Source organism: Cyprinus carpio, chromosome B13 (assembly GCF_018340385.1).
Source record: "Cyprinus carpio isolate SPL01 chromosome B13, ASM1834038v1, whole genome shotgun sequence".
In the NCBI taxonomy this organism is placed as follows: Eukaryota; Metazoa; Chordata; class Actinopteri; order Cypriniformes; family Cyprinidae; genus Cyprinus; species Cyprinus carpio.
Window position 1 is genome coordinate 492,501 of NC_056609.1, and position 14,761 is coordinate 507,261.

Below are 14,761 nucleotides of genomic sequence, written 5' to 3' on the forward strand. Positions count from 1 at the left end.
AACGAGACCCAATCGTTTCATACCGTCATGTGACCACAATAACATCAAGATAATGAGGTTCTGTCCCCTGTGATCACACACAGCAGACGTGACGTGAACACACACAGACGGAGCACAGGAGTGTGTGTTACCTGCAGAGCCGTGATCCCTTTACTGCTGCCTGCCATCTTGAAGTCCATGTCTCCCATGTAGTCCTCTATTCCTGATCAGAGAGCAGAGGAATGAACACGCGGCTCAGCTAACGCTCAGGGAACAGATGCTGGAGCACCTACCAGGATATCAGTCAGCAGCCTGTAGTCCTGGATCTCTGACGCTTTCTCAGGATGGGCTTTAGATATGAGGCCGATGGCGACTCCGGCCACAGCCGAGGAGATGGGCACACCTGGACACAGACACCTGTTGGTCATCACACGGTGCGGAACGTGGATATTTTTTAGACATTAGGTTTTGTGACAAACTAGAATGGTGGATAAAGTTCACAGACAATCAGAAAAAATTGATTTACTGTTGTACAGGCTTAAAGGAAGGATTCAGAAAAAAGACAAGACGAGATTCATTAAGCTTGGACACTGCATTCAGCAGATATTGGTCAGCTTGTAAACACAGGCATGTTTAGACAGGGTTAGTAATCACTGACCAGTAGACAGTGGCCAGGTGATGTCACTCACCTGTGCATGTATGTGATCGGCGGCGTCTCAGACGGGAAGAGAAGTGTTATGGACTAATGGACTGAGACTATACCCACGCTTGTGCTGGATGGAGAACTCAGACACTCATGAGGGAAGTGTCTGAAGGTGAGAGGCTTCTCTCTGGGCATTTACTAGCCGACACACACACGTCTCTATCCACACATTCTGGAAAGGACTGACTCCCACGTTATTTGCATTACGTAGGGAAAGTTGACTGTGTTACGATGGATTAAAAAATAATAAAGCCTCTAGACTGGCCGTGTTAGTTTTTGTTCGTTTCTTTACAAGTATCCTTTGCCAATTAATTACCTTAGATCTTTGCAACTCTTTGATGCATCAAACTTCAAAGCTGTGTTCTTGTGTGCCACTCTTTGTTAAGTTCTCTGTCGTTCCTGCTCTATATCAAGCTGCCTGCACAAATCAGTGCACTGTCCGTGTTAGACACACTCCACAGCACAGGGACAGCACTTCTTAAGGTTATGGCCACTGACTCAGGCTCCATTAGCATTATAATCTGTTAGATCTTTCCTCTGCTTTGGTCACCATCTCTCTCAGCATTCTCATCTCACGACTCTCTGTTCTTGGTATTTCTGGAACTGCTCTATTGTGGTTCATTCTCACCTGTCTGACCGTCAGCATTACATCGCTAGCATTACAAGTCCTCTACTGCCCCTGTCTCTCACGGTGTTCCCCAGGGTTCTGTTCTCGGGCCTTTACTCTTCATCATCTACATGCTTCCTTTAGGAAACATTATCCGTCATCACGGCTTCAACTTCCACTGCAATACAGACGACACACAGCTCTAACACAACTCTCCTTTTCCCACCAACTCCTTATCGGCTTGTATAAATGATTTAAATGCTTGGATGGCCAGTAACTTTCTCAAACTCAACACTGATCTACTTCATGTTGGTTCATCAAAAAATGTTGCTCCTTTGTCCTGACAATGTAAACATTGCTTGAACCTTGGTTGGACCCTCCACCACCGTTACAAACCTGCTCTACCTCACATTTCTTCTCTCACTGAATCTGCCTTCTTTCACCTCACTTATGTCCCTTCTTAAATATCAAAGATGCATTCATGCCTTCATCACTACTCGACTCGACTGCTGTGATTCTCTTTTCTATGGTCTACCAAACACAACATTAAATAAGCTCCAATATATCCAGAACTCTTCAGCTAGGGTTCTGCTCGCATTACTCACATTACTCTCATCCTACTCAGACTTCATTGGCTTCTCCACATCACCTTCAAAGCACGTCATGGTCTCGCCCCAATATATTTCTGATATAACATATAGCGTATTGTTATATGATATAACATCATGTAACAACTGCCTTTGTTGTTTCTCTGATCTCTGACTGCATGATCTGATTCATGCCACGGATTTCATGTTTATCTGCATTTAGTTTTTCTGTCTGCTGTCATGTTTATCTGTTTTGATGCTTTAAAGCGATCTTGAGTTTGCAGAAAGGTGCTATATAAAATAAACGTATTATTATTATTATTAAAGCGCACTACTGTAAGGCTGTATTTAATTGGCCTGTTCAGCAGCAGTAGGACAGCACTGCGGTCACATGACGATACCTGCATCCATGAGCGCTAGACTGCCGCCACACACCGAGGCCATAGAGGACGAGCCTGTGGACACAGAACAGAGACAGAGCGTGAGCTCAGGACCTCCTCCTCAGACACACAGCGCAGCGAGAGACGCACCGTTGGACTCCAGCACCTCAGACGTGACGCGGATGGTGAAGGGGAAATCTGGAGGAACCACGGGCCTCAGCGCCTTCTCCGCCAGCGCTCCTGAACACACACACACACACACACACACTCAGGCATGAGACACTGCTGAGACTCGGAGGGGAAGGACATGAGCGTCTCACACTCACCGTGACCCAGCTCTCGCCGGTTGATCCCTCCCACCTTCCCGATCTCATTGGTGGCATACGGAGGAAACTGTAAGAAGCACTCAGTGAATGAAGGTGAACAGTACAGTCTGAGCTAAACATGCAGAGCAGAGCCTCACTCACTTCATAGTGCAGCATGAAGTTCTTGTCTTTGACTCCACTAGAAGAAAACAAACAGTCAAACCTTCACTAGTCAACATTTACAGCTCACTTTACTTCCACACCGTCATGAACTGACCAGAGCAATGAGAGGAAACCCTTCTGCTGGAACAGGATCTCCTCTGGACCAATGGTGGCGCTTCATCACAGCCATCATTTGATACCATTGCCGTCATGTTTATGACATTAACATCAATCCACAAATAAATCACTGTGTTGTCAAGACTTTAGAAAAACCAGGGAATATCAGAGTGTCACCTACACGGCCGGACTTACATTTGTTCACAGAGGATGACTCTGTGTTATAGTAATGTTCACTAAATTATGTGATCTGAAGAGTTTTGTGTGCTCTCTGACATCTGACACAGTGGGGCAGAAATGTCATCAAAATGATTTTAAATAATAAAAACTGAATGAGTTGAATTAATTGAATGGCATTTAATGAATTTCGGTTTGTATGACATATGCCTATGATATGAGAGTTAGCCTTTCACACAAACAAGAGAGCATTTAAACGAACCGGTTGATTTAAGGACTCACTCATTAAGACAGTCACTTGCTGCTGGTTGAAGTTACAAAAAAGTTTTTAAAAAGTAGTGTTTTTCATTTTTGCATCATTAAATTTCCATTAAAATGCTATGTTTAAATCGAACATAATTTATGCAAAATCCATCTACAGATTTTGTTGACAGTGCTTTCATCTGATTGCTAATAGTCTTGTCTTTTTATTCAGATTGAATTTATTGATTAAATGTAAGAACCTGACATAAGAGGACACAGATATATGACAATACATTTTTTTAATACTAATACATCTCTGGCGTTTTTAATATTTATTTCAGGGTTTTAATCTGAGAGAACACATCTTGTTTATTGTATTGTGATGACTATTTAATATTACATTAAATTAAATTAAATTAAATTTATGCATTTAGCAGACGCTTTTATCCAAAGCGACTTACAGTGCATTCAGGCTATCAATTTTTACCTATCATGTGTTCCCGGGGATCGAACCCCCAACCTTGCGTTTGTTAACGCAATGCTCTACCACTTGAGCTACAGGAGCACTATAATCTTTGTTTGGGATAGACATGTTGCATATTAGTTGTACTATATATATAGCCTACTATATAACCTCAAAGCATATTTTAATGTGTGTGTGTTTTGTGTTACTCCATAATGATGTTGTTCTAGTTGAGGGCATTTGTAGTGTACAGGTATAGGGCCCAAGCATAACCTCAAGCCCAGGGGCCCCTGGTTGCCTACAACACTATCCTACATCAACATGAACTAAACAGCTGCTGAAAGATCATGAAAAGAGTTTTGTCTTCCTCACATATGTTAGAACAGCATGCACTGACGAACGTGTCCCAGAGAGACTGAGTGTGTACGGAGCACAGCTCACTGACCTGAGCGCAGTGGTTATCACGTCTGTCTTCATACTGGACTCCAGAGAGTCGAACGTGACGGAGCACAGCACCTGTTTCAGATGAACATCAGACGCTGCACATGAAGCAGAAGAAGACTACAGAGAGAGAGCAGTGCTGACCTGTGTCTGACCCCTCTGAAAGAGAGCCGAGCCGTGGAGCGGCTTGAAGACGTCCACCTCGCAGGAAATGCTGCGCAGAGACGTCAGATCCCTTCCGTCACACCTGTCACACAGTAGTGTTGTCAGAAGTACCGCCGGCGACACCGCTCGTACTGAAGCAGATTCTCACAGCGCGTCTGAGATCTCTGCACACAGACGCTGATCTGCTCCGTGTGCTTCTGTCAGGAGCATCTCGAGCCCAAAGCTTGTTTAAAAGGAATGAAAACTAGCCCAGTTTTTGCCCGGTCCAATCACAGCTGACCGCTACTTTATTTCATTAATGCTCTTTCAAATACACATTTTGATTCTATTTATTCTATGTTTTAAATCTTAGCAAGACTTGTTCATATGTAGTATGTGCATATTAAATGATTTAATCTGTATTTTTTTTCTTTTACCCTTTCTTATAATTTTAATTTTCAGCACTTTTCATGATAAAATGTAAAATTAGGGCTGGGTGATATGGCCAGAAATATTTTTTATCCCATTATTATGGAAGGAAATGCTTTCCACGTGTTTGTTAGACTTTGAGAATGCATGTAAACTTTTTTTTTTTTTTTTTTTCATAAATTCTTTCAAGCCAACTTTTAATTTAGGGCCTCATTTCATGCATTTTATTTTTCCCTAAATTCGGTGTTTTCAATTTTATTTATTTAGTGTTTTATGATTTAATGCAAATTTATCATGAAAATCCTAATGAAATTAGTAAATAAAACTTAAAATATAATATAATAGGTCAATATAACAATTAATTTACAACAAAAACATGACCTTTTTTATTTTTGTCAAGTAAGATTATGCATGACAAAACTGAATGTTTGATATTAAATCATGGATTACAAATATTTGGGTTAAATGATATTCCTTACAAATAATAGTAATATAGTTATTTTCAGAAGTATGCTGTGGCTGTTGTGTTTATTTCTGCTGTGTAAAAGCCTTTTGAGGTTTCAGTCCTGAATGGTCTCACGGTCAACTCTAGAACACAAACATCAGAGCGTGTGTAAAGAGCGTGCGTTACCGTCTGTATTCATTGAGAACCAGATTCCTGAAGACCTCTCTGGAGACGCTGTTGAAGGCCTCCACCACCTCGAACGACTCGGACTGCGGGAACCTCTCTAGAGACGCCACACAGCATCAGCGTTACACACAGAGCAAACACACACTCATAACGGCTGAGGAACGCCACACACCTCTGATGTGCTCCTCTGCCTCCAGACGGATCTTATTAATCGCTTCATCTCGCGAGACCTGGGGAAACACGCACACCTAAAGAAGCAGCTCACCCAAAACCCAAGATGTGCTCACACTCAGGTCATAGGAGATGTAGCTGAGTTTGTTTCTTCATCAGATCTGGAGAAATGTAGCACTGCATCAGTGTCTCAGCAGTGGATGCTCTGCAGTGAATGGGTGCCGTCAGAATTAGAGTCCAAACAGCCTGATAAAAACATCACAATAATCCACAGCACACCAGTCCATCAGTTAACATCTGGAGAAGACAAAAGCTGAAACAAATCCAGCATTAAGATGTTTTAAACTAAAATACGTGTGCATAATCCATAATAACGCTTCCTCCAGTGAAGAAGTGTTCTGGTCTGAATCAGGAGAGAAATCTGCACAGATCCAAAACAGCTCTAAACAAACATGTGGCTGGATTCTGATATGGATTTGTTTCAGCTTTTGTCTTCTCCAGATGTTAACTGATGGACTGGAGTGGATTACTTGTGGATTATTGAGATGTTTTCATCAACTGTTTGGACTCTTATTCTGACGGCACCCATTCACTGCAGAGCACCCATTGATTAGACATTTCTCCAAATCTGATGAAGAAACAAACTCATCCGGATCTAGTATGACCTGAGGGTGAGCACATCTTGAGTTTTGAGCACATCTTGACTGATTCTGTAACCCCGCATGAGATCAGACACACGCACCTTGTCGTGTGTGAAGTCTGTAAATACAGCGTAGATCTTATCAGACGCCAACCTGAGGAGAAAACAGCCAATCACGTTCTCACACAGAGAAGTCATGAGGAACACAGGATTATGAAGAAAAGCCCAGCTCATATTTCACCCCAAAAGTAAACTATATTTGTCCTGGATTAATGAAGCTGAGTGTGTGTGTGTGTGTGTTGAGTCTCACTGGCGTGTGTAGTCCAGCATGTCAGCGGTGGCGGTGAAGAGTCTGGCAGGAGAGCGTTTGCTGATCTTCATCTCTCTGCTCATCTGCTGGATGGCCAGGATGATCTGCTGCGTGTGCTTGACCCCGAGCTTCACCGCATGACTGAAGTCCTGCTGCAGGACGTTCTCCGCCGCCGCCTCCATCATCACTACACACACACACACACACAGTGAGTCAGAGCAGGGCATGATGGGTAACGGCGGGCGCTGGGGAGCTCACACTGACCCACGTGGCTGGACGGGGCTCCGGCGATCACCAGGTTGAGTTTGCTGCCGCTCATCTCCGAGCGCGTGGGGTTGATGAGGAACTCTCCGTCCACGAGGCCCACGCGCACCGCTCCTGAAACACAGACAGCGTCACACACACACACACACACTCGCTGCATTCGTGAGAGAGTGACGCTGCACTCACCGATGGGTCCGTTCCAGGGGATATCAGACAGAGCCAGAGCCGCAGACGCTGAGAAACGAGCCACAGGATCAGACACACACACACACACACACACACACACAGATGTGTAAGAGTGCAGAGACTCAATACCTCCATTGATGGCCAGAACGTCAGGGTCATTGACTCCATCTGCAGCCAGGATATTACACAGCACCTTCAGCACAAACACACAGAGACCAAACCAAACTGGAATATCACTTAAAACACTTGTGAATGAAGCACTGTTTCCATCCCACGAGTCCAAGACAACGAAAGCATCACCTCTGATGAACTGGCACTGAATATCACTAAGAAAACTAGGAGAAGCCACGGGATATAACAGTGTTCATGTATGATGAATGACTAGCGCCTCAGAGCGAGCAGACGGAACACAATGCTTTCGGAGGAGGACGCTGCTGTTTGGGAACACAGTCGAGTAAGACACACTCGTACAGAAATACTTGAGGACAGACACTGCTCAGGCTTTTCAGAACGAGCCTAACAACATACAGACGCTGTGAACCAGATCAGTCTGCTGCTAGTCAAGTCAAGCCCGTCTCATAGCGCAAAGTCACATGACTTTTAAATGTGTTTCCATCGTAGTTTATAATTCTTATTATAATATTCTTAAATAAGGACATCTATTCAGTGATTGGTCCGTGCCTGTCGTCCTCCAGAGTCCCGTCTGCAGCGTCCTGAATCCTCTCTAAGACTCACTCTTCAGATTTAGTCCTACACTTCTGATAAACACGGGCCCAGATCTCAACAAGCAGTGACTCGTGGGGAGCTCTAGAAGCTGCTCGAGTGAAGACCAGAGATCACATGAGCATCACACCTGTGTGTCGTAGAAGTATCCGGCGGGAAACAGCGGCCTGATGGAGCGATCTGCACACACACACACACACACACACAGCAGCACATTACTAACATACGACAGTGTATGTGTGTGTGTGAGTGTGTGTGAGAGAGAGAGAGAGAGAGAGAGAAAGAAAGAGAGAGAGAGAGAGTGTCAGTGTGTGTGTGTGTGAGTGTGTGTGTGTGTGTAAGCGTGTGAGTGAGTGTCTGACCGATCAGCCGGCTGGTCAGGATCTCTGAGTCTGTGGTGCCCAGTTCTCGTCTCAGGTAGTTGGTGGGGATTCGTCCTGCAGCCGCTGCTTTCTGCCTGTAATCCACCTGAACACAGAGAGATCACGTGACTGACAGCTTTAGTAAAACACATGAGAAACACACACGTGTGTGTAGAGCTGTCACTCACCACGAGCGGCATGAACTGAGCGGCGGCCGGCTTGGTCTTACTGACCGCGGTCACCATCACTGACGTCTCCCCCAGCTAAAACACACACGCTGATCAGAAGGGAACACACTCCACTGGATCCAGCAGACTCACAGCGCACACACACACACACACACTCACCCTGATCACCGCACACCCGTCAGCGAAGCGGGCTAGTTTCCCGGTGGAGATCTCCATCCTCCTGCACACACAGTAACAGCACCACAGTGAGGTAACAGCAGAGTAATAGCATGGTACTGATGGCCAGGGGCGCTGTAAGCTGCTGTTATTGTCTTCTTTAGGGTGTTATTGTGTTCAGTGAGTGTTGTGAGCTTGAATCAGCACTGCCTGACCGATGAAGAGACCTCACCTGTCCGCTAAACTCACTGCCACTGTCCGCTCATGAAAGCCTCTGACAGCCGCGAGCCGAGCCTTCATCCCCCACCTCCTCCTCAACATCATCATCATCATCACTCTCATCCTAACACACAGCGAACATCACAACACACTCACACACATGCAGGGGACACTAGGCCGCCATGACAGTATGAGAGCACAGCTACAGCAAGAGCACATCACAGCGCTGCGTGTCAAAATAAAAGTCGCCACTTTTTTTGTTTAATACGGAACGCCATTCACATTACACTATCAAGAAAGTATTACAATTATATAAAATATAATAAAACATATTTAACGTTTTAATTTAATATAAACAATACATTTATTAAAATCAAGTCAATCAAGATTTAATTATTAATATTTTATAGCAAATCACAGGCCTATGTCACATAGGCAGTTTAAGTGGCTTCCGGTATCTCCCACTGTGTGTAATGCAAACTCCTCTTTTACTCTGTACTGAAACCTGATTTGTGCACGTTTGTGTAGCTGCACAAACCAATGGCGCTGGCCCGCCGGAAAGGGCGGAGCTGGCCACTATATAAGCCAGCAGGACCGCCATTCATCAGCTCAACTGAAGCCCGGGACACACAGCACGATTTTCAGCTGTCCCAGACGAAAGATGGGCATCGTGAAACAATCGTGGCTCCTAATCGGTGGTGAAAGAGGTTCAAAAATGGCCAGTCTTGGGACCAAAGATAGCATACGATAATTTTCTGGCATTGTCAGAAATTCAGCGTGATCATCACACAGTGTGTTTGCAGTTACGACCCATGTTTACTTACCAACCAATAAAAATATGACATGAAATCAACGCGACATGGCACTAAAACATAAAACAGCCCTGCTGAAAAAAACAATAGAAACCATTACAGAAATTCTAATGGTTTCCATTACAAAACATCAGCAATTAACCATTAAAACCATTACCAAATGGTTTCCATTACGTAGTGTGTTTTGGGCATATTCCATTAGGATTTATTGGTTTGTATAGGTTTCCATTACAAATCTGTATTGGTCACGATTTGCACATAATGGTTTCCATCACAGTTTTGTAATGGTTCTGATGGTTCCATTACAAGTTTGTATTGGTCTTTATTTGCACATTTAATGGTTTCCATCACAGTTTTGTAATGGTTCTGATGGTTCCATTACAAGTTTGTATTGGTCTTTATTTGCACATATTTAATGGTTTCCATCACAGTTTTGTATTGGTTCTGATGGTTCCATTACAAGTTTCTATTGGTTTTTATTTGCACATATTTAATGGTTACCGTTGCAGTTTTGTATTGGTTCTGATTTGAATGTTAACCTGATAACTGGTAATTAGGCCATTGATTAATTAAATAATTTAAATTATTAATACAATTATACACAGGTTTTGTCAAGAATATCATTTTTATTTTATTTAAACTGAATACCAACCTTTCAATAGCAAACAGTTCAGGTTGTTTTGCAAAGAATTAAGAATATGTACCTAAAATCAAAATTATTCACAGAATACTCAACATAGCTGGAATTAACACAAAACCTTGACATTAAATTTTTTTTTAAATTATTGTTATTCATTAATGCATTATAGAAATACAGGAACTATGAACTGCATTTGTGTCTTCATTGTAGCTGTCTTAGACCTGCAAAAGAGAAGGAAAATTTGTTAGGACAATGTACCCATTAAACCACATTACCAGTATGTGAGATTATCCATACATATATTTATATGGCAATCTCAAAAAAGTTGCAAAAACTTAGTTGTTGACAAAACATCATCATGATTAAATTCGTCCAACACTTTGGGGCACCTTTGAGCAGATTCAAATTCTTGACAGATATGAACTTTTGTCCATTACACATTTTATGTTTATAAAATGTGTAATGGACACATTTTTTAAAGCAGATAATTTTTAATTTATCTTATGCGCTGCTTTAATAGATGCATATTGTCATTAATTATTGTCCGCTGTGTTGAATATCTCAATGGTTTAGGTGTAGTTCAGTGTTGTTTGTTGTTATGAGTGAGTGAATAAATGTGTCCCTGCAGCACAAAAGCAGTTTTAAGTTGCTGGGGTTTATTTATAGCAATAGACAACAAAACATTGTATGGGACGAAATTATCGATTTTTCTTTCATGCCAAAAATCATTAGGATTTTAAGTAAAGATCATGTTCCATGAATATATTTTTGTAAATTTCCTACCATAAATGTATCAAAACTTAATTTTTGATTAATAAAATGCTTTGCTTTGGACTTTAAATAGTTTTCGCAATATTTAGATTTTTTTGCACCCTCAGATTCCAGATTTTCAAATGGTTGTATCTCAGACAAATATTGTCCTCCTAAACCCAATACATTAATGGAAAATTAATTCTTAATATTATTGATATAAAAATCTAAATTTAAAAAAAAATACCCGTATAACTGGTTTTGTGGTCCAGGGTCACAAATAGTCTTGAATAATTACATTGTCTACTTTTTATGGTACATAGTCTCTATTCACTTCAAATCATATAAGAGGTTGTAGTAATTACATTCAGATATGGATATGTAAATACTTACCACTGACAGTTTTATCCGGTTTATGTCACTGATCTTCTCATCCGGGTATTTCCGTACACTTAGGAAGCGCTTATTTCCTCTGAGGTGTGGCCTCTTTTCTTCAGCTTCTGAGACAGACACTCTGGTTTCAAACACACACACACACACACACACACATATAAACAAATTGAAATTCAAGAACTGATGGACTAATCTCAGACTTTAAATCTGACCACTCTCAAGTGGAAATTAATTAGCATGTGTGACCTGTGCTGGCAAAATAAGTCACAATGAGCAATTTTTTTTATTATTATTATTATTCTCATTAAAAATCCTTCAAAATGATGTATAATTTGTTGAAAATCTGACAAAATGAGCAGGTGAGCTACACCAGTTTGAAGTTGAAAGAGTTGGCAAAGTCAATTTTGAGAAAAATCAGGTTAAAGTTTTCTAAAGGTTCCAAAGCAAAAAATCACAGAGCAACATTGCATCTTTTCCTGCAGTTTCTTTTCTTAATAATAATTCACTTTTTATTTTACATCCTGAACAAAAGCATTCAAGTAAAAAAAAAAAACAAATAATCCATTGTAAAATCCCTTTATTGTGTTCATTACAAATAAAGTAATTATTAAAACCATAAAAGCAGTTCAATAAAGATCAGTGATTGACTGTCATTCTGTGTATGTTTTATCAGGATATATATAATTGTGTATATATATCCTGATAAACATTTGAATGTCGGATTGAAATGAACGCTGTTTTGTTAGTTAATTGTTAGTATAAGTGTTAATTGTTAGTATAAGTGCAGCTAATAATAATAATAATAATAATAATAAAAAATTAATTAGTATGTTTTTGTGTTTTGCTTTGGTACTGAAATTTTGGTACCGTGACAACACTAATAGTTGGTAAAACTGAAGACCTTGATTAATGTGTTCAGGTGCAATGCAGGTTGGAGCAAAACTCTGCATGTAAGTGGACCTTAAGAGACAATGAGAGATCTCCTGTAATATATTCTGAACATGACACTTCAAAGAGGCAGGATGACTTCTAGATTAATGACTTACAACACTGGTGTCCAGTCCTGGGCTGGAGGACCAATGTTCTGCAGAGTTTCTGGTGATCCTTGATCAGCTGCCCAGATCTGCTTAACTGGGGTTGGAGCTAAACTCTGACAAAAGAGAAGACAACCAATATTATGATGTTAAAAAGTTAAAAAAAATTTGATTCAGAAATATGCACAATGTCTGAAAATGCACAGAGATGAGAATAAAGCTATGTGTTTAATAAGAACTTTCAACCCACTGAAAAATAAGAAGCAATATTACAGTAAGTCACAGATGCATTTTTATTTATTCTTATTAATATTGTTTAAATATGTTACAGTTACCTTGTGGTTTATTGATGAATGATAGAAAAGATCTATCAGTGATGAATGGCATCATACATGAATCATATGTAATGATATTTAATAAGAGGTCTAACACTGTGTCTACACTGGACGGCACAACAAAATACAACAGAGCCTATTAGAATCAGTAATGCTCTCTACACTGGATGTGGCATGGCACAACACAACAAATCACAGACGGTAAACTGATGCCTGTTTCTATTTATGATGTACTGACAAAGTTCAAATGATTTTCAAGTCACTTTGGTGCGTCCAGTGTAGACACGGTGTGATGTGTAGCTTGGAGTTAGAGAATTGGAATCTACTTCATTGTGCATTGCATTCTGGGTATACAATACAAATCACCAAAGGAAAAAATTACTATTTACATTAATATTTGTAAGAGCTTCTTGCACTTTATTAGAATGGACTAATATTTGAAGGATTATGTGACACTGGAGACTGGAGTAATGATGCTGAAAATTCAGCTTTGATCACTTTTTAAAACATACTGAAATAGAAAATAGTTATAAAATGGTAATTTCACAATATTACTATTTTACTGTATTTTAATCAAATAAATGCAGCAGTGGTGAGCATAAAATATTTATTTTACAAATCTGACCCTTACATTTTTGAATGGTAGTGTATGTTTGAGAAAATAATCACACTTCAACATACACAACAACAAAAAATGTTCTTCGACAGGAGATATGACTCTAGAGCACAGCCATCAGCATGGAAGAACCTAGGAACATAAGCATACTGTCACAGAGACAACAATATTCATTATACAATGACAGGTTTATTATAAATAAACTATAGCAGAGGTGAAATGCAGAAAAGAAAAATAATAATTGACAGAATATATACAAAAAAAAAGACTTAAACATTTTAGTTTTACTAATTTAGTAATGCTCCTACAGCGTGGACATCAAAATAACTAACAAGCAAACAAACACACACACACATATATATATATCTATATCTATATATATATATGTGTGTGTGTGTGTGTGTGTGTGTGTGTGTTTCTGTGTGTCTCTCTGTGTGTGTGTGTGTGTGTGTGTGTGTCTGTGTTTTCATTATCTCCCTTCAGAAATTTTAAAATCAGGAACATCTCCTGTGTCATAGAGGTTTTTTTTCTTTTCTGGCACTTCTGAAATAACAGAATAAGTGGTATTTATGTGTTTACTATGAAAGATCAAAACCTGAAGGTTTCAGCCCATTGTAAGTGATGTAACGTTAACTGTACAGTGCATACTTTTAGGTTAAATTAATTCGCTTACTTCCATTCATCCGTTAAGATATATATATATATATATATATAGAGAGAGAGAGAGAGAGAGAGAGAGAGAGAGAGAGCTAAGAGAGAGAGAGAGCGCTCATCTACACATAAGATGACATTAAAAGCCCAAACTTAATAAATAAGAGCTCAAGTTTATCGTTACCTCTTGTAGTTAGCCTTACAGTGGAGATGCTAACGGACTTTTTCTGACGACACTAAACCATTTCTATAAAGTAAATATTAAACGGAAGCGTATCATTTACATTAAATAAAGTGTCAGAAACACTTTAATGTACTATTTGTGTAATTATATAGACGAAACTTACCTAAAAAAACAATAGTGAAAACCACATTGAGAGTCAGCGTTCAGCTGCTTGACGGTTGGGCTGCCCGCCTCGTTTCCATGGTGACGTCCTCCGCTCCAGTTCAGCGCGCGCGCCCATTACAGCACGGCAGAAGTCACGCAGAATTTCACTGTTATTTCAACATTTATTTTGGCCTAAATTTGGACCAAATCAGATGGACCAAACAAAACCTAATATTAAACATAGATTTTGGGGCTATATTTGAACCAAATCAGACAGACAAAACAAAGGACCATTGCTGAGTTTAGGGCAAAAATTTGGACCAAATCCGACGAAACAAGCAAAGACCAACTTTCAAACGTCAATTTTTGATCTAAAAGAAGGCCATGACGGGCCGAGATTTAGCAAAAAAAAAAAAAAAAAAACGATGTCCGAATGACGTCTGGTGCTGGGTGGGTACCAGCAGAAGTTTCCAAAGGTGTTTCTATTGTTCCTTAACGGTATCCAATAGACAATACATGCCACAAATAAGAGAAAGCAAATTACAAATAGAGACCCATAAGGACCATTACAATGTCCATTAAAACCAACAGAATTCCCATTAGAACCATTAAAAC

The 14,761-nt window shown here is 40.2% G+C and overlaps 1 protein-coding gene and 1 long non-coding RNA gene across 3 annotated transcripts in view; both read right to left on the reverse strand.

Annotated features, from left to right (window-relative positions):
- LOC109091218 (polyribonucleotide nucleotidyltransferase 1, mitochondrial) overlaps window positions 1–8,810 on the reverse strand; it is a 15,109-nt gene extending 6,299 nt beyond the window's left edge. Inside the window, exons 1-20 of one of the 2 annotated variants that reach the window (XM_042736185.1) lie at window positions 8,601–8,810; window positions 8,372–8,432; window positions 8,213–8,287; window positions 8,025–8,130; window positions 7,793–7,842; window positions 7,069–7,132; window positions 6,940–6,987; window positions 6,754–6,867; window positions 6,490–6,676; window positions 6,282–6,333; window positions 5,541–5,598; window positions 5,369–5,465; window positions 4,309–4,411; window positions 4,169–4,239; window positions 2,724–2,760; window positions 2,583–2,649; window positions 2,407–2,496; window positions 2,278–2,331; window positions 273–382; window positions 132–203 (exon numbers count right to left, since the gene is read on the reverse strand). In XM_042736185.1, coding sequence (XP_042592119.1) covers window positions 132–203; window positions 273–382; window positions 2,278–2,331; window positions 2,407–2,496; window positions 2,583–2,649; window positions 2,724–2,760; window positions 4,169–4,239; window positions 4,309–4,411; window positions 5,369–5,465; window positions 5,541–5,598; window positions 6,282–6,333; window positions 6,490–6,676; window positions 6,754–6,867; window positions 6,940–6,987; window positions 7,069–7,132; window positions 7,793–7,842; window positions 8,025–8,130; window positions 8,213–8,287; window positions 8,372–8,432; window positions 8,601–8,710 — 1,626 coding nt within the window. In that variant the 5' untranslated portion in view covers window positions 8,711–8,810. The remainder of the gene's footprint in view (window positions 1–131; window positions 204–272; window positions 383–2,277; window positions 2,332–2,406; window positions 2,497–2,582; window positions 2,650–2,723; window positions 2,761–4,168; window positions 4,240–4,308; window positions 4,412–5,368; window positions 5,466–5,540; window positions 5,599–6,281; window positions 6,334–6,489; window positions 6,677–6,753; window positions 6,868–6,939; window positions 6,988–7,068; window positions 7,133–7,792; window positions 7,843–8,024; window positions 8,131–8,212; window positions 8,288–8,371; window positions 8,433–8,600) is intronic. The other variant, XM_042736184.1, reaches the window with a different exon arrangement.
- Window positions 8,811–11,223: 2,413 nt separating this feature from the next.
- On the reverse strand, window positions 11,224–14,225 carry LOC122139367. The gene is made up of 4 exons (XR_006156226.1): window positions 14,166–14,225; window positions 14,003–14,065; window positions 12,229–12,332; window positions 11,224–11,303 (listed from the first exon to the last, which is right to left on the reverse strand). It is a non-coding gene; the product is annotated as an uncharacterized LOC122139367 (long non-coding RNA).
- Between the last annotated feature and the right edge of the window lie 536 nt (window positions 14,226–14,761).